Source organism: Anopheles nili, chromosome 3 (assembly GCF_943737925.1).
Source record: "Anopheles nili chromosome 3, idAnoNiliSN_F5_01, whole genome shotgun sequence".
Taxonomy (NCBI): Eukaryota; Metazoa; Arthropoda; class Insecta; order Diptera; family Culicidae; genus Anopheles; species Anopheles nili.
Window position 1 is genome coordinate 35,597,083 of NC_071292.1, and position 26,350 is coordinate 35,623,432.

At 40.0% G+C, this 26,350-nt stretch overlaps 2 protein-coding genes across 2 annotated transcripts; one reads left to right on the plus strand and one right to left on the minus strand.

Annotated features, from left to right (window-relative positions):
• Positions 1 to 6,647: 6,647 nt before the first annotated feature.
• LOC128725847 (deoxyuridine 5'-triphosphate nucleotidohydrolase) lies at positions 6,648 to 7,149 on the plus strand. Its single transcript, XM_053819616.1, has 2 exons — positions 6,648 to 6,748; positions 6,810 to 7,149. The coding sequence occupies exons 1-2, from the start codon at positions 6,648 to 6,650 to the stop codon at positions 7,147 to 7,149; spliced, it is 441 nt and encodes a 146-aa protein (XP_053675591.1).
• A 616-nt stretch (positions 7,150 to 7,765) lies between these two features.
• Positions 7,766 to 20,238, minus strand: LOC128722901 (unconventional myosin ID). The gene is made up of 9 exons (XM_053816588.1): positions 20,229 to 20,238; positions 17,962 to 18,040; positions 13,508 to 13,810; positions 11,655 to 11,874; positions 11,038 to 11,263; positions 10,456 to 10,919; positions 8,976 to 10,370; positions 8,747 to 8,904; positions 7,766 to 8,582 (listed from the first exon to the last, which is right to left on the minus strand). The coding sequence occupies exons 1-9, from the start codon at positions 20,236 to 20,238 to the stop codon at positions 8,366 to 8,368; spliced, it is 3,072 nt and encodes a 1,023-aa protein (XP_053672563.1). The 3' UTR covers positions 7,766 to 8,365.
• Positions 20,239 to 26,350: the final 6,112 nt, after the last annotated feature.

Genomic DNA, 26,350 nt, shown 5'->3' on the forward strand with positions numbered 1-26,350 from the left:
TGCAGCCGCACATTCGCACTGTTCCTGTTCTGTTCCGGCGTTCCTTCCGCTTCTACGGATCACTGGAACGCGGCACGCGTGGTCTACGAACACCACCCAACACGGAATGTGAGACTGCAAAGTAGAGCCAGAACTGGCTGCCGGTCAGAAGTGTTGAGCGCCCTGTAAAACCCGAACCACACACAACCACACGTCCCACAGCTTAAAGGTGATCACTTGAGACGAGTGCACGGTCAACCGGACCGCCCTCTCGTGGTGGTGGCGATTGCGGAATGGACAATCTAATTAAAAGGTCAATTTTTTCCGCTCTAAAGTTCGATTTCCGGGTCTCGTTGTCTGCCACGCGAAGTGCGACGGAAACCAAGAACGCTAAAGGTGGCCGAGGCGAGATGGACACAACACAAAAAAAACACCCCATGAGCCCGAAATGAGAGCAGCGCGAAATGGTTCCGCGCAATGAAACAAAACGAAAACGAACAAACGAAAGAAAAAAAATGACACGAAACACCCGCCACGAGTAAGGAATAAAAGTACGTCAAAAACAGAAGCAGTATATGCAGCACGGCGCAGAGAGTAGCACCCAAAAGGGGAGAGGGAGTCAATATAATATCTACGAGTCACGGTCATACCTGGCTGGGGTATCGTACTCTTCGCATCTCAGGTGGCTATGAAGGTGAAGGTATTTTGCGACCGATCGTGGGTCTCCTTTGGTTTGTTCTTGGCCTGCTGCTGTGGCGGGTTTTGGTTTTTGAGGTGGATTTAAGAACCACCAATTACACCACCAAATGTCAGCAGGATCAACTTTGAGCGGACAAATCGAAAGGAGCAACGAGCACCCGATTGTCGTCGTTGCTTGAATTTGTAACAAAACCTTGCGCAAGTGACGCAATCGGCTAATCGAGCGGTATTAGCGCGAGTGTTTGGATATATATTTTTTGGTTTCACCCTTTTCAGCAAACGGGATTCCGTTTGCGAGTCGTGTTGGAATCGATGATGCTTTAAATTAAAGGTAAACTAAAAACGCATGCACGTAAAGTATTCTGACAAAGGCATCTTTCCCACTGCCAGGATAAAAGTAGCGTAAGCGTTGTAGTATCACTGTTACATTGCTGTTGGTTAAGTTGTAGTTTATTCTTCTCTGGACCGATATTAAATGCTAAATGTACATTATTAATTTTCTGGTAATAATTTCATTCATTTTTTTCTATGACTATATTAGATTTTTCAAAAACTAATTTTAACTTTGAAAGATTGGGTATATACTACCACTCTAATGGTATGATAAACATAGCAAATGAGAAGTTTTATTCTTTTTGAATGGTGGACTTTAACTCAGATATTTTAATTAAACCACCGAAAAAGGTTTAAAAGAATCACATGACATTAACTGACGTCCAAACACCATTCGAGATGGTTTATGAAGATGAACTGCTTTTTCAGCCAACGGTGGCAGGACCATTTCAAAGGAATCCCTATCGCCTAAGGCAGCAAACAAATCGTACATAGTCAATACAGCGCGTCACCACAATTGCTCTATTGGATCCGGTGTAGCTCTAATGCCAGTCTTCCACCTCATTGTCACTTAATGTGGAACAAAAACAGTTCCCGGGGGACGGTCGGGAAATGAAGAAGGCAGAAGAAAAAAAAGTGGTTCGCGGTCAAGCACCGCAAATTATAAAACAAAGACCAAGAACGCAAGGGAGTCGTCCAAGACACCTCCGGCCGTAGAAACGCAGAATAAGGCTTCATAGGCAACAGTACCGTGGTCGAGCGAATGGAGAAAGCAGAGTGAGACAGAGCAACAGCGCACCACTTCCACAGAAGTTGATGACGAACTTAAGCGAGATTGCTACCTACGGGAATGCAATCATGTGGTCAACCAGCCTGCGACCACGTAACCAGTGATGGCAGCAATGGCGGCAATGGCGGCAATGTGCGGGATATGGTCGTCATGGGTCAGTTTGCTCCCGCCAACAGCCTCGGGGGTTCCTTGGGCAGGAATGTAGCCGGAACACTCCTGCCTCTGTCGTCGATGGTGGAACGAACAATCCAGGTCTTCTGCTCTGGTCCGGCTCGACTGCTGTTAATGCCCCGTGGCCTAGCCGTGCCCTAGCCGTGCCCTATGGGAACATGAGAAGGGCCGACCGTTGGGCGGCGCGCGCATCAATGCGTATTTCCGGTCGGCTTCCATTGACCGGGTCTCACGATGTCAACGGTTCAAGATCACGTAGCAAGCCCCCAGGTGGGTTTCTCCGGAGTCCACCCATAGTGCAGTTGAGGAGTAATCAGAAGCTAGACCCTGCGCCGGTAACCGCATTCATTCGCAGAAACGGTTGGTCTTTAGCGTCTCTACTGCTAATAAGCGTTGTCTGAAGATTGCTCTGAGCTGACGATCGGTTGGGTCTCATGCGGATCAGCGTTTAGGTACGTCATACTGGTGAACCTTTACTATGCGTGTTGAGTTGCACACTCATTTGATTCGGAGTTGTTGACGCCGTTAGAGATATTCAAACTACCTTAAAGAAGTATAGCACGAAATTGATACCAATCCTGTAGTATCAAAAGGCATCTCCAAATTATGTTCAACTGTATAGACCAACGTTCAAGGAGCACATCGATGCATTGGCGAGAAATGCTTGCAAAACGAGCTGTCCACAGACTTTGCCAAACGTTGTATGTTACGCTAGTCAGCTAGTCTTAAATTGATTATTGTGCGATCCTTCTCGTAAAATGGAAGTCTATTCCGTACGATTGCCCACATAACATTTATAGCATCCCTAATTTCGTACGCGATAGATATTTCCGATCTCCCCCTCGAAATCCATGTCTATATCCCTTCCCGTTCTCTGCGCTATCGACAGTTATTGTTTACGATTCTTAGACTAATTGCAATCAGATTATATAATTCTTTTTGCGTACCATGTGTTTTTCAACGATTTGACCCACTTACTTCATTATCGCACTTTTATATACCTTCTGTGGGCCAACTGTAACTCGCAATAAGAATAAGTAGCTAACCAAGTTGTTCATGCAGTGCGGCAGACATCAAATAAAAACCTTAATATAGTAAAAATTATGTTCTTTTCTTCTCAAACCTCTTTTTTTTGTTAGTCTATTTGCATCTGTTTGTCAAATAGAGCATTGATTATATGGCTGAGAAGTTTGAATTATATTTCCGAGGAATCATAACTCACGACTTATTATACGACAACGACATTGTTGTACTATTTTGTAGTTGTTCGACAGAGCACTCCCCAATGTTTTCGATCCATCTCCTTTCGCATAAAAATACACAATGCAGTCGTTTTTTTGGTTTTGCTTTTCCAAAGTTTGCGTTCATCAAAACCCACCCATCAGTTGGGATCAAAACACTCACGATCGTTCACCTTGCTTCCGTAGAGGCATAGTTCCTCATTAACAGCATTATGCTGCTCCTGCACGGGTTCGGTTCTATGCACCGGCCCTATGGCCCGTTCCCCTGCGTGTCTTATGCTCGTCTAGAGGCACCGTTTCCACCTGCTACCTCGCAAATCCTCTCACCACCTGCACCATACGCCACATGCGCTTCATAATTCTTATCTTCTATTAATTATCCTCCCCGTTGCATGCGACTGCATCGGCACGGCCCTGGTTGGCCCCTTTCGCCCGCGTATCCCTTCGCAAAAAACGCCCGGAAATCACCTGCACCAGCTCGACCGGGCTCGAGGTCTCATTTCGCTCCCCCTACAATTGCTCCACATGAGTCTAGGTCTAGCGAGACGCCGGCACAGGGATGGAAATGCTTCGCCTTCGCATCACCGGCCCTTAAACCTGGCCCTCGTCCCATAGCCACAAACAGCGCTCATATTCACCTTAGGGCGGCTGGCACCCGACCATCTCCGGCTCGTCTAGTGAACGGACTCAAAGGAGCGTATCGAAGCGATCGCTGCACAAGGGCTTGCGCGCCCGCCATCGAAGGGCCGACTCACCCGCCCCAAAGGGTGGAGAAATTTGCACCACACTCTGCTCATCGGGCGCGATGCATCGCTGCTCTGCTCTGCTCAAGCCCAGCTAGGCCCGGCTCGTGTGCAGGGCTGCTTGGAATGCCCACTGATCTTTTCGCAGGTCAACTGCATCCGTTTCGCTTATTATTTTTATAACATGAAAATTACGCTCCCCCCTTTCGCTGCAATTAATTAGCCCGTGTTGTAGCCACATGCCTTGCCGTTTGATTTCGATAGGCTTCCTCGATCAGCGCTCGTGGTGTGCTCGCGATTGGTGCAGCTTTTTCCTATGTTAATTTTGAGGCTCACTGCACCGTGGCCATCTTGCGCGCGGGTGGAGGCTGGATCGGGGCAGTGTTGCAATTGCAATTTCGTTCGCCACCACAAAACGCCACCGCGGTTTGTCTGGGCACGGCAGCGAGAAGGAAGTAACACCCCTACCGAAGATGATGGGTTAGGTCTCCAGTTCCGCTCAAGGAACCAACGAGGGCTACCGTTTGACGCAGGAGGCAAGTGCCGATGAACTGGTCCCTTTGCCAGTAGGCTTCCCCTTTTTCTTTTTTTTTGCGGTACGACGATAACGGATTATGTTGAGGCTGGCGCGCGCGCGTCAGCGAGGCCGTTGGCCGTGAAACGCACCTCGTGGAGGAGTAGCTCGTGTTGCTCATCATCTCCGTCCAAGGGCTCAAATGCACGATCTATGCTGGAATGGAAATGGATGCCTCCTTTGGATGCCTCGCAACACTGACTCCGGTGGAACAGCTTCAACTATCGGATGCATGTGATTAGCATCAGCGAGGAGTTTTCCGCAAGCCGGAATCCAAAGCGAGCGATATATTTGACAGCCTCCCGAGAGAGAGAGAGAGAGTGTCGAGAGACAAAGTCCTTTGAGTAAGGTTATTACTCGGGGGCATTATGCGATGATATATTTGACAAAGGTTATTTTTTTTTCTACATTTACAATTATTATTTTGGTAAAATTCATCGCAAAATATCAACAGTATGCAATAAAGTAATCTTTAACGATGAAAATTTTGCATTTTTTATTCTGTATTCAGGATGAAGTTGTACATAGTAAATACACAAATGAATAAACATAGCAAATTAAAATAATCCTTATTGTTCTTAAATGGCTTAACAACCGGTGTACAGTCAAGGCCTGCTTAGCTACACGAAAGATTTCTATGACTTAAATAATTTTCTAGTAGCTGGATAGTTAGTTCTGCGTACGGAGGATGCTCAGTCCAATAACCTTATTAAATAACCAAATAATGTAATTTAACCAGTTCCAAATCAGATAGCTATTATTTTAAGTTTTGCTCATTACAAAGGAGCGCATTTCCAGGCTGGAAATTATGCTCAGGATAGTTGAACCTGTAGCTATTCCTAGCTTTGCGGTCGCGACACAAGTGGTATAAAATTATAATCAGCTGTGTAGATCAAAACATATAAATCCTTTAACAATACACCCTGCATACGCTGATACATCATACGTTATGTATAGGAAAATTAAATATTTTAGGAACAAAAAGCAAGGTTTTTAAATTCTGGGCTTCTATTGAAAATGTGAATTCAAACATATCTCAATCTAAGACCATTTGCCTTATCGACCTTTTCAAGATGTACAGCCCTGTAACACCAATCGCACTGTGAATGTCTGTTTGTGTAATAATTACCATGTTATACGGCTATTTCTTTGCAGGGCAGGCCTTCATAAACATAAAACGAGGAATAGGTGTGTGTAAACAAATTTTTCCTATCTACCTAATTGTAAATGAACCGGTGGAGAGGGTTAGTTTCAAGAAATAAAGAACATAACAAAAAGAGCGATAATAGCACTCCACAGTTGATTGCATGCAGCTTGGATACTACTTGCACGCAACTCAATAGAGCTTACAGATATTATTTGTATTTTGATCAGTTTCGAATATTAAGAAGATTATGCAATTGTAGAGTGCTGGTGGCAAAATTCGAGAAAAAAAGGGAGCCTACTAGAAGGCTATTGAGAACAAAATGGATGAATTTATAATATGAATACTTGTGAAACCACCAAAAAATTGCGGGGTTGTTCAATTAAATTGCACGCAACTTGTACCTAAGGAGCTTGATTTGGTTAGGCGACGTACATCTCATGTAGGTGAAAATGATTTGCTACGTATATTTTGCATTTAAATTTCCCTTACCTTTCACAATCGTGTCACTAAATTCCGTTATAAGCGGTTCTTAAAATCTATTGAAAAAAAACGTAATTTTAATCTCCATTTTTTACGAACTATACCATAGTTTCAATTCAAAAATTATCCATATATGTTTACTTATGGACCCTTTGCACGTCAACCATAATTCAAGATAGGACGTAAACCTTTACCAAGCATTTTATAAGTAAAATTAAATGAACGTACATGCAGTATGTTATATGTAAATTCTCTTCTTTAACTTATAACTGTTTGTTTTAGTTTTATTTCAGGGTTGTACTGTTTTAATTTCATATGATGCGAACTCTTGAATTATGTACTTTCAACGTAACCAGCCCAATATGGAATATGTCAATATTGACGTCAAATGTATGTGACGATTCCTTTGCAGCGTATGCGCGCCAAATTTCATTACCATTTCACCGGTGGAATAACGTTGTTGCGCTTTCGGTGTATATTTGCATTAATAATGCCAGAGCAGAAGTGTGTACTTAAATTTGCCAAGTTGTCGGAGAATGCTTTTCCGCCATCGAAAGGTTCAACTAAAGCTGCCGGCTATGATTTGAAAAGGTATATAATTTTAGAAATGCGGCGATTTGTGTTGTTCCTAACCAACTTTGTTATCCCGCAGCGCCTATGACTATATCGTTCCTGCTAGAGGAAAACAGCTCGTCATGACCGACATCCAAGTACAGGTACCCGAAGGCTGTTACGGCCGAGTAGCACCCCGGTCAGGGCTTGCTGTGAAGAATTTCATCGATGTCGGTGCCGGTGTCGTCGATGAAGACTATCGCGGAAACGTTGGTGTTGTGCTGTTCAACCATTCGGAAGCTGATTTCGAAGTTAAAAAAGGAGATCGCATCGCTCAATTCATATGCGAAAAAATATCCTACCCAGATTTGGAAGAGCTTCCTTCTCTTACTGACACGGAGCGTGGAGCAGGGGGCTTTGGTTCTACCGGAACCAATTAGGCCGTGTTTTGGTACGTTAAGTAAGTGTCTTACACATTTCCAATGATTCCTTATTTAAGAATAAAATAAAGTGTTTGCTATCCTTCAATATTTCTGTATTCCAATATGTTTTATTCGCTTATACGTGTAGGAAAAAATCAATAACACTTATCCAACGCTACAACCGTTTAGTGCGGTGAAAGGAAAGTATAATGTGAGTTGGAATGCAGGAAATTAGCTACACGACAGTAATGTTAAAATTTCTTTCAAAGCTCGTCATTGTCCCTTCCCACATGCGGGATCTTGTAAGCATCTTCCTGTCGAACGACGATAAAATGGTTTCGTAAGCTTTGTATAAAGTTCATGTCACAGAGATTTATTTATGAGCACTAAAGATAATCAATTCATATTTGTGTTTTGAGGCAAATAAAGTTAGTTTTATTCAAACGAAAGTTGATAAAAAAAGTTTAATTGTATGTGTGTTATTGATCGTTTATATGTTAACAGACATCACGCCAATCTAAAATTATGAACCAACCACGCCCAGAATGTTAAACGTTTTCCTTTGTGCCCGCTATTTCGGATATACCTATAATAAAACAGTAAACACATCACGAGTTCTTTGACCTTTGTTATTGCATAAACCATGTAAAAATCGTTTTTTCAGTCAATACTATTACACTTTTTTCAATGATTGTTTCGTTTTTGTATCTTTCCATCTCCATTGGCATTTTCAATTATTGGAGAAATGTAAAAGGCACAACAATCGCGATTTGCGCCTGCACAAACTAGGTATGTGCAGGTTTAAAGGCAAATAAGTACATCAGAAAACAATGAGAAGCTTCCGAAGCTTTCTAAAGAGCGGTCTAATTCTAATTGTCAAAACAATAAAAATGAATATTACTTAAAATGTTAGGATAATGCGAAAAAAATAAACTTATGCAACAACTCCTTACGATGACAATGGTGGAGTGTACGCCTTGTAAAACTGTTTCAATACCTGTAATTTCAACCAGGTCGGTAACAAAACACTACTGCTGCATTATCACATTCAATTGCATCCGCATATGCGTACCCATTTGCCTGTTATTCCATAATATTTTATAGCCATGAAATCATCGCTTTTGTTACTTGTTTGGGGTTTCTCAATGCATAGGTGCGTGTAGGTTATATTCTGTTTCGTCAATAGTGATGGCACTTACGCTTGTCGTGTGTCCTACTTAATCTATGTTATGCTCTAGTATCGCTGCGGTAGTGTGTTCGGAACGGCTTCTGATGTTTCCATGGGGCTGGCATATGCCGGAGGAACCTTAAAGATGATGAAAGTACCGGCATACGAAAATTCTGGCATATCCTGCCCCACAGCAGCTTCAACACTAAGCGACCTTGATTTGTTTCCCAATCGTAGTGCGAATGACGGTGCCACGTTAACCGGGAGTTCTTGCTGACAAATACTAAAAATATATCATAAGAAAAAAATAAGCGGACAATTTATGTTTTTCCAAGTTCGATTCCAGCGAGTGGAAAGAACAAATATGCATCATTATACAAATCCATACGGTTTCCAATTAACGAAACCATGCTTGCGTAGAAAATATGAAACAAATCTGCAACTTACGCAAAGTATCGTCTAACGACATGTGCTATTAACTCTCCGATACGATCCTCTTTCAACGTCTGATGTTCGCCTTGTAAGGCCACGATGAGGTCATTGTTATGGTGTGAATGAAACACTGCTAGCTGATCTCGTCCTGGACTCACAGTGATCGATGTAATCTACGGAATTAACATGACTATCATTAATAACAGTAGATGATACACAGGTGCAGATTTGGTTCTTATCTTACCTCCCGAATGGGAACCTTCCGTTTCATGTTCCGGAATTTGTTCTTCGCTCCGTCCAGCTTGTAAATAGCACCGTCGGTAACTATGATCGCTCGGTCGGCAGATTTGTTGCATTTGTTGAACTTTTTCACAAACGCCGAAAACACGATCGTATCAAAGTTATCCGAATTCTTTATGTTGCGCACGCTCGCATTGTACGACGAATAGTTGCTGTTTTCTGCTACGATCGATAGATAGTTACCGAGCCACCTGCGATCGTGACCCCAGAATTTCCTTCGCTTGCGGAACGCACCAGCGGCGATAATCTGCAGTCGCAGCTGTGGCCACTCTTCGCGTGGGTACTTGCGAAGGATCATCGCAGCACGCCAGCGAGAATGCAGCATCCGGAGTTGCCGCTCCGCTTGCCGACCGACAAGCGGAGGCTGGGGCCACTGTATGCTCTTACCGTAGTCGCGCAGCGTGCGTGCATTGCGGAATCGAATCGCGAGATCCTGCACGTAGCTCTTCAGCTTATACTTGCGGTAGTGGCGCATGATAACAAGGGCAGCCTTCATCTTCTTGTACTTTTGCCGCGCAATCCACCCACGGACCTGCTTCTGCAGTAGTGTCACAATGTGCGGTATCATGTCGTTCCGTTGCTGCTCTAGCGCAAACAGCGTTTGCGGCGAACGGATAAATATTTTCGTTCTCCCGAAACGCACGTCATGTGCAAAGTTTTTTTCATTCATCAACACCTTGACTCCGTCATGGTCATTGCCACCGCGGAAGTTCGGCCACGTGTACTGTGAAATCATCTTGTATCGCAGCAGAAACTTGTCATACCGCTGTCGATGTACGAATCCGGCACGCCGTACACGTACGTTTTCCAACAGACCCAAGTATCGCACCTGATGCTCAACGCGAACATCATCGAAAACGGTCGGGCTCTTGACATCGTTAGGCTTAATGCACCGCACATACAGAGGTTCCTTCCGAAGCAACGTAGCTACGAGCTCTGCCATCGATTTTTGGAACAGTGTGCCAGCTGTCAGAGGACGCTTCGTCGTTTTGGCTATATCCTGTGCTCCCTCGGGCCACATCGAGCTAATCAGTTTATCGTGCGAACCGTACAACAACCGTTTGAAGTCCTGGAACAAAGTGTCTCTGTTTTTCTCTATAAATCCATTGATGGAATAGATTACATCCCCGGCGTAATGCGTGATGCGAAAATCTTCCTTGTGACGCAATTCCTTGTCCATTGGTTTCAACTGGCGGCTGCTGTAGTGTGGATGATGCGTTAGCTTTTTGTCCATATCGCCTAGCAGCATTTCGTCGGTTATTTTTCCCACATTCAAACAGGCCTCGTTCATGATGGCGATGACGCCTTTGTCGGCCTGTTCGACAAGCGCACAAATAATCTACAACATGATAATAGAGCGTTTAATATAGCAACCATTGCCATGACACTGCCGTCTATCTGTCGTGAATCGCAAACAAACTCACCTGATTATTGAAGTACTCGATATTGGTCCACTCGATACCTTCGCGGTTATACTCTTCCTGTTCCTGTTTCAGCACCAGCTCAATGAACAACTGCTGCAACTTTTCGTTGCAGTAGTTGATGCAAAACTGTTCAAAGCTGTTCCGGTCAAATATCTCGAAACCGTAAATATCCAGCACACCGATTACCTTGTTGTAGCGCTTTTGGGTAGCACTTCCCGGCACAAGGATGGCCTTATTGATGCGCTGTATGATCCAGGTGAACATGCGGTCATATATCGCTTTGGCCAACGCATCTCGACCGTACTCGGCCTGCTTCGTGTCGTGGCTTTTGGTCATAATTTCACCTCGCGCGGCAATTACCCGTTCCGTAAGAGCACTACGCATTTCATCCTCGGTGACTTGCAACAATTGAGCAACATTCGCTAACGTCTTGCCATTCACTATGCTGACGCTTTCCTCCTGCACTGTAATGAAATGAAATTGTGCCTTAAGTTAATTTCCACCCAGCAGCAGGGTTCCATTCTCCCAATAATCTCACTATGTTTACGCTCATGTCTGCTTGAGGTAACAAGTGCAACTTACTACGGAAGTCGATGTTTCCTAAATGTAAAATTGCCGCTACCGTGCGCCACACCATCGAAATCTCTTCCGGGCTAAATCCAAGAGCCTGCAGCCCAGCGGTGGTGGCTCGATAATCTGACTTTTCCGAAAGGGTTTCCGTGCTGCCTTGGTTGGTGTAGTGATAGGCCGCCGGGTCTCTCCCTAAATTGAACTGTTGTATTTCATTATTTGAGCCGCCACGCAGTAGCTGCAAGAATAGCAAATGACAATAACATGCTTAGAAATTCTAATATAACCAATAATATCGATTTCTCAGATGTCGGATTACATGGTCGCTTTCTATTGGATAAATGAAAAACATGAAACGTTTCCATCAACAAACTTTAAGATAGAAACCAATACGACTGATATTGCCCCTTTAATAATCTGATAAGCCCTACTCGTAATATATGGAATGAAAAATTCATTTTAAACTTATCCAAATAGTTCCAAGCCGGACGTCTATGCCTGACGACCGGAGCATTATCGTAAGTAGTTATTCTACTTATTTGAGCATTTATAACTTTCTCTATAGAGACTTTCCATACGAGCACAAGTGCACCTTTATCACATCCGATCGGATTATGGCCTTGTCTTACCTGATAAAAGCAATGGAAATTTCGTTCCCCGCTCTGCTGCTGGATGACTCGTGATTTTTCCAGCAAGTAGTTCGTAATTATGCCACCAACCGGATCTCCTTTGTAGTCGAACTCGATGTCCATGTACTTACCAAAACGGCTACTATTGTCATTACGGTTGGTTTTAGCATTTCCGAAGCATTCCAGGATTGCATTACTTTTAATGAGTACATTTTTTACCCTAAATGTATAAACGAACAACAGGCGATAAGAATTTAAAGTTTGATTTAAAATTTTCTATGGATAAATCGATACTGACGCTTATGGAACTTTGCCGTGTTAAGGAAACTGTTATCCCTGATGTTAATTGCAAAGAAAGGCACTGACAATTAAATAGCTATTTTTCTGTTGGATTCCAACGTTACATCGAACGCTACAGAATGGTATTCGAACGAAACATTTGAAAGGGCTCTCGCAAGTTCCAAATGAATTCTAAAAGAATGTTTATAATATACATGTAATATTTCGAAAATGTATAATGTAATATTTCGAAAAACATGATGAACAAACCAAACAGCTATGTGTAAGAGCTATTCGCGAATAAAAGTTCTACAACTCGTCAAAAAGTCAAAAGTTTTTGTAGCTCCAAACAATAATCACAAAAAAAGCTCGAAAACCATTTGCTAGTCCTTAAGGCTTCCAGCGTTCTGGTTTCATTTGAGAAAAAAAAAATAATCAAATTAATTTCACTGTCGATTATACCTGGTATCGAATAAAGGAAACCTTTGTTGGAATGCCATCATATGACTTATGAAGAGAAGAAAAATGCTCGAAGGAAACTGTTTTAGACGTCTTTGCATTTCACTAATTAGCATCATATCTACCAATAAGCTGGTTTGAACTTTTGTGATTAAGTACGTCCGCTCGGAAAAAGTACAGAAGCCACATTTGGAAGATAATTTTCAACTTTTCAATATCAACCAACCACATGATTAAAAAAATGTAAATGCTTATTTTCTAAACAACTAATAACTAACTAATAATGTTATTCAACTGTACTGAATGCAATAATAATATAAATACCCAATGGAATATTGATATGCAGGTGTACTTCTTCTATTCAAATACCATTTCATGTCAAATAGTGCAAGTAAACTAAACAATGGGGCTGTTGTATTGGTCAAGGAAACAAAGGTAAGCCTCACCTGAATAAAACTCTAAGAAAAATGCTATTGCAATGGGCAATATTATTTTTCATAAATTTGTATTTTTTATTTATTTACACTCTCTCTTGCGTACATGGAATGAGAATGAAAATGCTTCGAATTTGGTTTGGGAGATTACAAATCATTCCATCGAGATTCAAAATTGAATACCACGAATCAATAAATCCAATTTGCTAGGTTTTGTTTCGACGCTTTGAGTAGATTTTCAATAAGAGCATTTGGAATCTAAATATTTCTGTTCTTCACATTATGCTCGCGTATGGCAAAAAGAAACCAAACTTTTTCAAAGAAAAAAAATGGACATTTCGACATTATAACCCCTAATTAAATTCTTATGTTCACGTTTAGCTACGTGCATTAAAGTTTTGGGAAGATTTTCAAAATTCCTCAAAAAGGACAAAAGATGATAAATTTATCCCAAAAAAGAGCGCTCACAGAATGGCTCCCCCACAGTGTACCCCTAATAAATAAAATTAATTCAAAAACAAAACTGTCCCTGTCCCTGTCGATCGTGTCGACGCCCATTTATTGCCTCTAAGCGATTTTTAAGACCCCTGCAAAGTTGTATACAATAACAAAAAAACGGCAAATTGTAAACATTTTCCTCTGCTCAAACCTGGAATTCCAGCCCGAGGGGCAAAAGCTTACCGTTCAATCTCACTCTGCTTTCCCTGATTCGTGACGGCCGCTATGTACTTCATAATGATCTTGGACGCCTCGGTTTTGCCGGCACCGGATTCGCCCGAAATCATAATGCAGGTATCATTGTTACGTTGCTTTAGCACTCGGTATGCGGCGTCTGCGATGGCGAAGATGTGGGGCGCGTTTTCGAACAGCTCTCGCCCCTTGTACCGACTCACGTACTCCGGTCCGTAGATGTTCATGTCGCGGTACGGGTTCACCGAAATACAAACCTCACCGATGTATGTGTAGATTTTGCCGGCCTGAAACCTGCGGATGGAAAGGAAATTAAACGAAATGATATCATTGATGCTTGATGAGTTGATTAAAGTTATGAGAAACAAAAACCGCCTCCCTCATTTCACACGAACGAATTATTCAAGGAAGTTGACCAACCCAATACATCAGGTACCATCATCGACCACCTTACCCTACCGGCTATTCGATCGAGATGCATCAACCCTACGGAGAGATGACGTCATCGGTCACGGAAAAGCTGCGGAAAACCGTCGGTCTCAACACACCACATCATCATAAATGCACAAATTTGACCTTTCTCTTTCAGCGGCCGGGCACGTTTTTGAACGCGCTTTCGTTTAATTGTAAACCATTAATTCTTATGAAAGCAGCAAGATAATACGCCGAGGAAAGATGTACCACGAGGAAGCTTCGACGTGCACAACCGTAACGCTGAAAGAGGCTCTCATTGATGCTTCTGCGAATTGAGTTGATGTTGCTTTGTGCTGCACTTTACTGCAGGAAAATTGCGTAATAATTACAAAGAAAAATTCAACTGCTGCATTTGTGTGCTTTTGGTTGACGACAAGCGGAAGAAATATAGCTTTTCTTGATTCACTAGCGGGAACATTCTGTGGCCTTGCTTTTACTAATTCTTTTTTAACGGCTGTTTCGCTGAATTCACGAATCGTTACTTCACGAATGTTGATATGCATTATTGTTTTAATTAATTTGAGCTAGAAATCAGACTAGTGTTTGAGTCAGGAAATGAAAGGCAAAACATTATAAAGTGGCAATATGCAGTTTAAAATAACTACAAATTTTCGTTGGAAATCCATTAGGAAAGTCATACCTTAAAGCCGTACAACAATTAAGATAGGTAAAAAGCTTTTGCTTTGACTACTAAAACTTGCAGCTAATATTATAAAAAACAAATTTACTTACAGATTTACTTATATAATAAAAATATCAATTTATAAAAGTAAGTTAATCGATTAATCCCAATAAATCAAAACAGCATTTTTCAATCAATGAAAAAAGCTAGATTGAGATGAAGAGAAGAGTTGTGAATGTTCTTGGTTAAGAAATAAAGAATAGATTACATTCAACTTTTATATGACTATTATGAGTTTTGTTATCAATATGTTTCAGATTGTTCAACCTAAAGCTTAGCTATCCATCTTCAATGAGCCACGATTGAAGTTTAACAATTTGAAATAAAAATTCAGATAAATTCAAAACTTGATTGCCATGTAATTCGTAAAACAAAACAATTTAACAAAAAAATAATAAATGAATCAAAACTAAAACAACAACGAACATAAACAAGGGATAGAACTGAAAATGTTGTAATGTTGTGAAAAATAAGAACCATATTGGCATGAAAGCTTCGTTAGCCATATCTTGTTACTTAATGTTTCAATTCAAAACACAAATAAACGAATCACAATCATCATTATGTATTTGACATTTCATGGAAATGTGGACATAATCCATATCTGTTTTTTATCTTAACAGTTTTTGATATGACAAAATACGTGACGATAAGCTTTATCGGATAAAATTTGTCTAAATTTTTTAAAACGTAACTAATCAACAATGTTGCATAAAATAATAAATGCCTTAATATTTTTATTACATTTAATATAAATAAATAGGTGCTTACTCAAATTCAACATGCCCATATATAGTTCAGAGCAGTAGTTGTATGTATTTGGTGCATTACTCATATATATTACAATACTCGGCAGGATCAAAAAATGTAATTAATCACACCCGACTAAATTTATTTTCGAAAAAATGACAAAATAGCCAATCATTTGGATCTGCAAAAAAATACCCTGAAGTCCTTTTAAAGCGTCGTCAAAAGCACAGTGATAGCTGATATCGGAATTTCATTTAGAAACTAGTGTTTCCTTTTGAAAATAAGCTGGGAACATTAATACGTGCGTTTAAATTTTAACGTAAGTTTTACACTGAAATTTTTTTCCAATAAAGGTGTAGTAAAAACATTGAACCGAGACGGACGCTCCAGCACATAACTCATACATTTTTGCGCGACTTGTAGCGCGTGTTTGTGGCCGCCCGCGCGCGCTTACATGCTCAATTTAATTCGTTTTTGGTGGTATGGCCTTTTGCTGCGGGCTCCACCAACACATGAGCGAAAAGCTTGCTCGCAACATATGGTCAATGCGTACCAGGCGGACCCCATTCGTCACTGGTCTGTACGAAGAAACCGATACCGTGCGTCGTCTTACAACCACTGTGGCAGAAATCCATGGCGGCGCTTAAGAAGGCCACCATAGTGCGGCACAACGGAGAAGGACGGAACGGGCGCCAGAGCTTTACTGCACCCTTACTTAGTGTGTCGCGTAGTAACACCCAGCCCATCATCCGCCCGCGATTGCGTGGCTGACATCATCGTCGCTATCCTCATCATCCTCACAAGCCTTGTCTGCTGCCCTTGGCATGAAAGCGTAGTGCCGCGTTGGGACGGTATGGGCGCATCGACGACTGAAAGGAATCGTTATTTACTGGTTCACCAATCGCAATCCATCGATCATAAATTTACAACAACAACAAAAAAACGTACTAAAATCCCATTCCGAACCTTTTATCAGACAATTGCCTAATCGCACTGGTAAACTGAGGAATGTACGATGATAAGATTCATTTATATCACGCTGTTGAGAAATGATTTCCGAAAAAGCATCTCAATCATCCAGCCAATTTTTTTAACCAATCGCGATTGCAACATAACAGACCTTTGTGTTTGATGAGTCGTGTAAAAAAATGGTAAAAAAATATAACATAAACGTGGCAAAGTTTTATATTATTCTCTGATACGCTTGTGCCTACCCATAGCAACTGGCAGGAATTGAAAGCAAAGCCATACATTCAACACCAACTTCAAGCCAATGTATCACAATTTGACTCCCGTTACCATCTAAGTTAAGGGCTTTAAGACCGATCGAATAAACAAAGAAGAGTACTTACTGCCCGCCTTCATCTATCTAGCAAACAACATTGCGATAAAGAGTAATCGAGGTGCTGAAAGATACTGGCGAGGTACCGATTGAAAGGGTAAACATCCTGCAATAACTTCAAGTACCGCACGTTTTCTTGGCTATATGAACGCATCATTCGTCGTTTAGTTTACGTGTAATATTTTTTACTATTTTTATTGTTTTGCTTTTAAACGCTCAGTGTACTTCAAACCACGGTGCAACTCGGTTTGGAACATCATGCCCTGGGAACAATGGGGGGTGTGAAGAAGCCAATGTTTACTTGCATTTATGAAATGGCGTTAGTAATTCCTCACCAACAACAAAGGCAGCTTCAATAACTGTGTCAAATCAGGCCAATGTTGGCACACATCACAGCTATTACAAACCAAATGTATAATTCTCCGAAACCATGTGCAGCTCTATATCTACTAGTGCAATGCTTCGAATGTGTTTGCTAATCGTGGCCCTTACAGATAAGGTCAAATATTCTTACTACTTATCAGTTAATTGGTGGCTAGCTGCACGGCAAAACTCTCAGAGTTATCAATGCCCACCAAAGGAGGTCTTATCGGCGTATCGCGTTGGTGTTGTTGTTGGATTAAAAACATTTTGTCCAAGAAAATGGGAAAATATCCTTGAGCAATTCCTATGTTCTGGTTCGGGTCGTGATCGTGACCATGTATCAACTCAAGCTAACAGCGATGACGTGATCTTTCCAGTTGCACTAACCGATGACTAATCTGTCTTTTTTTCTTAAAACTCCTAGCAAAGATTACGCCGTATGCAAATACGGTGGGTTTGTTAGTCATCTTTTTGCCGCTTAATGTTAAATAATGATGCATACTGCATACAAATACACATTGATTGGTGCTAGGCCCTATTGCCACGAGCTAATGAATAGGGAATATCTGTTAGGAATGAATAGGGAATATCTGTTAAGTAAGGTGAGGAAAAAATTATTCAAAAATTCATTGCAGTAATCTAGATATTTATAAATTATGATTTTTTTGCATTGCATTGCTGAGGCGTTCGTTCCCAGATCGTTGCATTATTGTTTGAAGTGTTCAAAATTTGATATAATTCTCGATGACACGCAAACGAAAGCTTGATGGTATACTATTCGAATAGAGATTTTTTTTACAATGCTCATTTTGGATGCTGTAAACAGCATCTTACCTTCGCTTCAGGTTGTCCATGAAATTCTCCTGCGTTACCGAGTCGAGCAGCACAAAGTCTTGCACCCCCACTTCCTGCCCTTGATGATGCGCCATCCTGACTTAATACAGGTTGACTTATATAATTTTGATTTTCCACTTTAACTCTTCAAACACCCACAGTCAATGCACCGTTTTAAACCAAGCAGAACGGGAAATTCGTCACTTATTTCACAATCACCGCTTTCTAATTTCACTATATTTAACGCACGTAACTAAATGCACCTGCAAGAATAATAGCAACATAAAAAAAAACTTTTCAATGCTCCATTTTTGTTCACATTCCACCGAACAAAATCGCGAAAGAACACGAAAGAGGGCGAATTTTGTGCGGGCTAATTAATTCAACAACTGTGTGCATGACGGATTCGAGTTGCATGAAAGCCACCATTGGAAATAGTTTTAACGACACGAACAAACCAGGCGACAGAGCGACAACATTGTCTAACACATCAATGACATAGCGAATACATCGCCCAGTGCAGCTAATTCTAGGCATAACTAGATTAACCGATACTGTGGGTAATTTGTGATCTAGAACACTAGCACGGTATCTACGATCACAGTAGGCATGCGGGTCGTTTCTGTGCCTAAAGATGGTTTCAGTGTTTTAGACGGTTAGAGTCACTATTCGAGTGTTTTTTTTTGAACGGCTTGTGAAATGTCGCCGACACTGCACGGTTCAAGGAGCACACACCACATTCCGATCTTTGCTATCCTGCGTCCACAGCGCGCGCATGGAAACACGAATCGAGGACGCGAGGCCAAAAAGACTCCACAAACAAAACCGGCGAACGTACGGCCACCACCACGGCTTACTTATACAACTGTACGCCTTCCCAGGTCACGCAGGCTTCACAACACACGCGTACGGTTTCCTTCTTTGCTTCTTCCAAACGTAAAACCTGCGGCAAAATTGAATGAAATGGGGCTGAACTTTGACAGGTGACTTTCTCCATGTGCACACAACAACCTCTGCAAAGTGCGTCAATGTCGCTTGTCTGGTTCGTTCAAGGCGACACACGCATCTCAGGTAGCGCACAATTCACCTCGTAGCAAAACAACGACTCTGCTTAACCGCGTACCAACCGCAACAAACAACACAAAAAATGAAAATATCCAAGAAATCACGAAATAAACACACGCCAAACGCCAGTCTGCTTCCACCCTTTTCAACGCATCTTTTTCGAGTGTCTCTTTCTCACAGTTTGACAGTTGAACGATGATGCTTGCAGCCGTTGAATATAATGAGTGGAATGTTAAGAGAGAGAAAAGAGCGCATGAGAGCGGAGCAAAAAGATGGGAGAGAGTGAGAGCAAACGTAAGCCCCATTCGGTGCGAAAGAGAAGCAGCAAAAAGTGAGCGCAGTAGAGCCGCAATGGTGAAACGAGTGCAACAGAGAAAAATAGAGCTCAATAATCTGATCCTGCTCGCGTCATCGGTTTTCGCTCGTGAATCACGTTGGAAACGTTCAAAAGCCTGGTCCCGCTGGCCGGCAACACGTGTAACACTCCAGTAACAAAATATCCCGGTGGGAAGCGCATTTGCCTCAACCCAGCTGTATGAAGCCACGAGAATGTATTAAAGTGCACTCTTTAAACGCTCGATTACTCGCGGAGAGCCTTTTGCTTCTCTGTAAGTGGTTGGGGTTGATCTCGGCATAAATTTTGATCGAATCACGCATGGAGCGTTTCACAAGGGTTTATTTCTCCAACTGTTTGATATGGGATCTGCCTCCCTTTTGGCTAGATCAAAAATCAAAATCCAATCAAAATAATACACTTTAAATGGAGAAAATTTTTTCGCGTTTCAAATAAATGAGACTACTGATATTTACATCAAACGCAAAAACAAAAAACAGGCATCAAATAATTTCACTCAAAACTTGTCAGGAAATGCTCTCAATGCATAAATAATTGCTGTTACGGGAAAACATTTTTAATTTCTATGAATTCGTGTTGACCCGTGACTGGTTAAAAATCATTGCGATGAGCATTCAGGAAATACTTTAAATACATTAAAGAAAGGAAGTTACATAAATGTCGAAAACTCAGATGCTGTCAATTCTTTACAAAATAACAATTCATTTTTTTTATCTAAGAACGGAATTGCAATCAACAGAAAATGACTCTAACATCAGATTTATTCTTAACATTCAACTACAATACAAATATCCTCAAAAGATAAATTAACACTAGAACGGCTGAAAAAGTTCATGCAGATGCAGACTCATAGCCATGCATAGCTCTAATCGAGTAATTATTCAATACAACCACTTATAACAGCTTGTTATCACGTTATCAATCCTGCCATACATTATTCAAGGACTTGCAACTACCCTGTTTTCGCATGGACTGGATATTGGAAATGTGCCTTTATTTCATATGGTATAACGTGGTGTTTTAGAAACTGAGGGTCGAAAGCAATGCTATTTACATAATGATAAGATAATTGAATGAGGATGCTCTCAAATCTCATCAAGGAGTTTCTTGTTTGTGTGCTACTTAAACATCAAGTTTCGGGTGAATCGGTTCACACCGACTATCATGCGCAACCAACGGTCAAACATAGTCATGATGAAGAGCATGAGGCTACTCCGTGGTAGAAGAACAGCATTGAAAACATTATGATTATATACTACTAGCTTGACGTCGATATATGAGAAGGTGAATACAGCGAAAATGTAAATTACTCATTCGAAACCATTTTGAAGCTTCACGTGCACAAGGAAAGCGATTCGATGATCGATTTCTATCACATGATAAATAAAAAAAAACATCATCCGATAGGCAACCCTGAAACCAGCTGCCTACTGCTTATTGTTATATCTAGTGAATATGGTTTAATATAAAAAAATTGTTTACTGTTGCTGCGAAAGCAAATCTGGGTTAAATACCATAGTCTAGACGCAGTTCAAAATTAGCCGTTCAAACAGCTGAGTGGAGAGCAGCTGACAGAGCAGTGATCGCATGGAATATGAGATCCTCTTTGAGTTTTAAGATAAATATCAATCCATCTGATTGATTCTCTTCTAGGAACCAACAAGCCGAAAACTCGAGCTGAAAAAGGCTTTATCGGGCTGAGAGACTTCAAATGTAAATGTTTATCAAGGATGCACTGATGATAAACACTCTATCAAACCAGGAAGCTATTTCGAAACGTTGTCAGATTGAAATCTGCTCAAAGAAGGTAATACAAGTCTGCACATGTCGATCAAGCGGTTTCCATCCACGAAGACACTAACGTGCAAGAATCTTTTTAGAATTGGTACCAAAAAAAGATGCTGTCACAGAATTGAACATGTCGCACAATCATGTACTAAAGGACAAGTAAAAAAGAAATGTAGTACCCCCAAGTGAGTCAGCGCGCAATTGGCAACTTTTTTCCAGTACGAAATCATTTTTGCTCATCTTGTCATCTGTTTCTCATATTGTTAAACATTATTTCAAAGGAAACCCAAAGTACGACCCGCAAGACATATGTGAGACTTCGTTGTGATCCGCGAATACCGAACTTGACTATTTGGGGAAACTAAAATTTGTAATAAGGTGTTCGTATTTGAACCTGCGGAAGGATCTTTAACGTTGAGAATTTTTTTGCTACAATGCTAAAAAGGATCGACAGATATTCTGCTATCATCAACTGATTACAGGATAATTTTCATAATGGCTACAATTTTTCAATAGTTACATACCAATTCTCCCAACTAATGGGAAAATTTGAAACACGCGTCCGCCGATATATTAATATATCTCGAAATTCAAGAATAAATTAAAATTATCGTGAAATTCTCACTCCGTACACTTACTAAAGGAGCATAATATTAGGATAATGTAAACTTTCATCGGACTTTTTTTGAAACATCCTGTCTAGAGGTTAAAATAAAAAAATAATAGAGATTCTGCAAGATACGAGCCATCGGACATTAAAACCAATGAACGTTATGTTAAAAAATTACTCTTTCATTTTTCAAATTTGAAAGCAATACTATTAGCTTATAGTCGTTGGTGTTATCAAATGAATAGTGTACACGAAATTCTTACAGATTTTAGATAATGTACTGATGCACCAGTGTATATTGTGGTATGATGGCACAGTCGAATCGAACAAAAAAGGATGATTCAAAAAAGTATAAGCTAATCCTTAATTTTCAGCATTTCAAAATAAATAAGAGCATTACAATAAGAATATTCTCGCGATTTTTTTTCTTAACAGCCTTTCGATTCCAGCGATTTATTTCTTCTTAATAAAGCGATAGTACGGTTGCATATCGACAGGTATCAGTGCTGAGTTTTTCAATTCCTTGCGCAAGCAGTTTAGCTTTTCTCGTAAATACGGTTTCAGACAACGATCGGTATAGAACGGGGCCGGCATAGGAACAGACTCCTGATTCACGTTCATAATACCGATGGAATTACAGGCATTAGATTGCACGCGTTGCTTCGATTTTGTCGATGGTATTCCGCCGGCGGTGCTTTTAAGGTATGGTTTATTAAACTTTTCATGGATCGAAAGTAATTCTTCTCGAATTTTAGGTACTGCTGTGCATATTTCCGATTCGAAATGCATACTAGTAGGGTTTGTAACATTTTGACACTGTACGTTTCTAAGATCACTTTCGGAAACATGCACAGTTGCAGCTTCTGATCCTGGTACAGTACGCTCGTTCGGTCCGGCCATATTAGGATAAATGCTCTTGTAATCAAGCATACCTCCAGAAGACTTTTCTTGTTCAAATTGCCGTTCAAACTTTTCAATTAATGCTGCTACCGTTTGCTCTATAGTTGCTTGACAATTGGAGAAACACTTTTGCCGCTCTAACAACTCCGCAACTAATGCTTCCAAGTTTTCATAATTCTTTGAGTTGTCTACATTTGTTGCTACTTTAATTTCGTCGCAATTTAATTCGTTAACTTTAGTTATTTTGTCAACGTCTTGGGAGTTTCCATCTACTTGTTCTTGCTTCGTAACGTCAACAGCATTTGTTGCATTGGGCTCCATTTCGTTTTCCTCTTCAGCCACCATTAACTTCGGTACTGAAGTTGGCTCCATGCCAGTAGGCTCATTTGCTGTTGTCGGTACATTTCCTGGTACTGTTTCTTGACTGCTTGGGTGGTTTAATAGCTGATGTTCGGGCTCAGAGCTCTCGGTAAATACTGTTTTGTTCGTTGCGTTGAATGTAGCTGACTTTGACGATAATAAATCCGATGGCGACGCGTTACTCTTTAATGTGTTCACATCGAGTTCTATTTCGGTCACATCCCTCTCGAAGTTGCTCTTGGGTTCAATTTGCAATACTTTGGTTTCAATTTCGGAAATGTGTTGATTGATTTCATCAATCTGCCAGGATAATGAAAACGTGTAAAATACATTGATGTGAAAAAGTAAAACGAAAAAGTAAAAAAAGCAAAACTAGGAACGAAAACATTGAAATAAAAATAAACATCAATATCGATAAATGAAGATTGTCAAGTAGCGTATGCATTTCATGTGATTTACAGAATAGCAATGTGGTTCAGAGTTACAACCAATGATAATTAAAATTTAAACAGTTCTTTTTAAACCCTACCTTGTGCCAAATTTCATCAAGTTGCGACAAAACGGTAGATTGAAACAGTGCTGTTGTTTCTTGAACGTGTCCTAGTGATGGCGAACAAGATGTTTTAATCGATTTCGCATCAGAATTAATTTCATGCAAATTACTTGATGATAAATCGAAGATATTCTGCATAGAATCATTGTTTATTACTGCCGCTGGTAGCTCTGCATACGTGTCGGCGAGTCCTTTTTCCGATTCGATTTCCAGCTCATCCGAATTATTCACACTAAGAAGCTCGTCATTAGTTCTGCGCGTGGATACTAACATGCACAAGACGTCACGAAGACGATTTAAATTGACCGTACCATATATGTATGGCTGTTCACACGAGATTGATTGATTTATCAGCTCAATTATATCGTCTTGATTTGCCATTTTGAATATCTTAGAATGTGAAACACACCTCTACGCAAGGCAGTTTACAGCCATCCCGGATTGCTTTCTTTTTTATGACAAAAGTCGACCAGCTTACTAAGCATCGTTATCAGCATTGAATCTGTTACCAATAATGAACAACGGGTGCAATTTTGAACAACGGTGCAACATTTTTCTAAAACGTGTAAGAGCGTAACTCTTATGTATTACATACTCAATGGTTTATATTATATTTTTTAATTCACCTTCACAATTTATGAGCAGCTTTTAAAATTAGAACGTTATGAATTTTGCTTACAAAAACTCAAAATTGATTTTGGTATACACATACACATACAAAACGGACAAAAATTTCATAAAGAATTATAGGCGTATATGTTAATAACCGTTTGGTATTTGTACAGAACACTTATATAGTTATCCATTGTACTGATGAAATTTGGCATTAATTTGAACAAGTATCTTAACTGTAATATACTACCACAAGGAGAGTACAATTCCTTGTATATTGTAAATATTTAAATAAAGCTATTCTTCAGCTATAGTTGAACGTAGGCAAAAAAAAAACAATAATAATAGCTCTCGTAGTTCACACATGCCTCGGGTATATATGCTAGCAGTTTTGTTCTATTGATTATTTTACTACCACGGTGGCCAGATGTTCAAGCTCGGACAGATATAAAATGCATTAAAAATAACCTTATGATCACATTATGTTGAGATCCAACATTTTAGAGCACACATTTTATGACAGTTTACAAGCAGACATTTGTTTACGGAGCAAAAATGCTCAAGCTATAGATTCCTACCCGTTTTCACGTGTTTGCTATTTATGGGAGTATTGAAATGCACCAGACTCATGTAATACAGTATGAACTGTTAGATTTCATTATCGTATATAAGGATAGTATTTTTCCATAAAATAAAAACTTTTTTCATTCTCCTTCCTTGATGAATTTGTTGTGGTAATTTTCTAAATTTCATCTAGTTTCTGACAATGTAATATTTCTATCGATGCTGACTTTATAATATATTGATTACATTTTGAGGTAACATTTTTAATAGCTTGGCCTACGGTACACAGCATTCGCCCAATGCCATTTTTCATCCAAGGAATTACTCTAGCGCTAAATGGTATGACTAAAGTTCACATGAAAGCAAAAGCTAGATTGGCTAATTGACGCAAAAGGAGACAAAGAAAGAGTATGAAATGAGGAAGGTGAAATTCTAATCGGCTTATCGCAGAAATTAAAATAGTAGCCGAACGAAAAACAAATATCATTTAGCTTTTTGCATAACTTAGACAACGAGTAGAGAAACACAGAAGTTATCGAATATCCTTTGTATAAACTTTACCTATATATATACCTAACTTTGGTCAGTTTTTTTCATACATCATTTGAACAGAGGTCATAGAGTCTAAAATGTTGATAAAATGAAAGAGTTGTTATTAATTAAGTATCACTCACTATAAAATTATATTTATAATAAATAATACTTTACAATTGTGCAATAGTGCAATTTTTATTGTTATTTGCTATTTTTACATAACTATCATATTAGTTTTTGAATCTCCCTAACAAGGAATTCTATTATAAAATCACAAAACATATACTTGCTTTCACATTTTGTAAAATAAAATAAAGCTTCAGTTACCCCAGTGGAGGAAAAAGTGGACTCACATTTATAAGTTTATTATATTCGCTGGAAAATATTACCAGCTACAGTTTTAACTCATGAGCTTTGTTTTACTTTTTGTAAAAGAAGTCAAAGATTCAACACACTCATTTTTGCTCACTCTATATAAGTATAAAATTCTCCGATGTGGACCAAAAGGAGGTAAGCTTAGAATGTCGTATACTTTGGCTCAAATTTGCAGCATAAGCTCAAAAAACATTAAGTTTTAGCTCCCCCGGTGGGTGGTATAGAAGAGCCAGACAAGACCCCTTCCTTCTATACCTTTGTACGGGATAAATACAATCTCCGGAATATGCAATCAAATTACTTCATTTTAAAAATTCTTAAAAATTACGCCCAAAAAATACAAATTTCAAACTATAAAACTTAAGCACAAACGCTTCATCTTACTCTATACAAATTGTGATGAACTTTCAGCTTATCCGGTGAGTAGTATAAGGGAACCCATAGAAAAAATCATGAAAAAATGTCTCAAAATTTAAATGACTATTGATTGAATTGGTATTTTCACATTTAACTTATTTCACAAAATCAATGCCCAAATTTCACCTCTGGCGGTTGGTCGATGGACGTCGAGGGCACCCATATAACAATTCTTCCTGGAATAGCGGAAAAATGCTCAAAAATGAAAATAAGAACCATCGAATTATCGTTGAAAATTGAAATGTGACATTTAAAT

Coding starts and splice junctions, on each gene's coding strand:
- LOC128725847 (XM_053819616.1), top strand. CDS start 6,648: ATGCCAGAGCAGAAGTGTGTACTTAAATTTGCCAAGTTGTCGGAGAAT. Junction 6,749..6,809: donor GCCGGCTATGATTTGAAAAG/GTATATAATTTT, acceptor GTTATCCCGCAG/CGCCTATGACTATATCGTTC.
- LOC128722901 (XM_053816588.1), bottom strand. Junction 13,811..17,961: donor ATGGACAACCTGAAGCGAAG/GTAAGATGCTGT, acceptor TTCCATCCGCAG/GTTTCAGGCCGGCAAAATCT. Junction 10,920..11,037: donor AGGAAACATCGACTTCCGTA/GTAAGTTGCACT, acceptor ATTTCATTACAG/TGCAGGAGGAAAGCGTCAGC.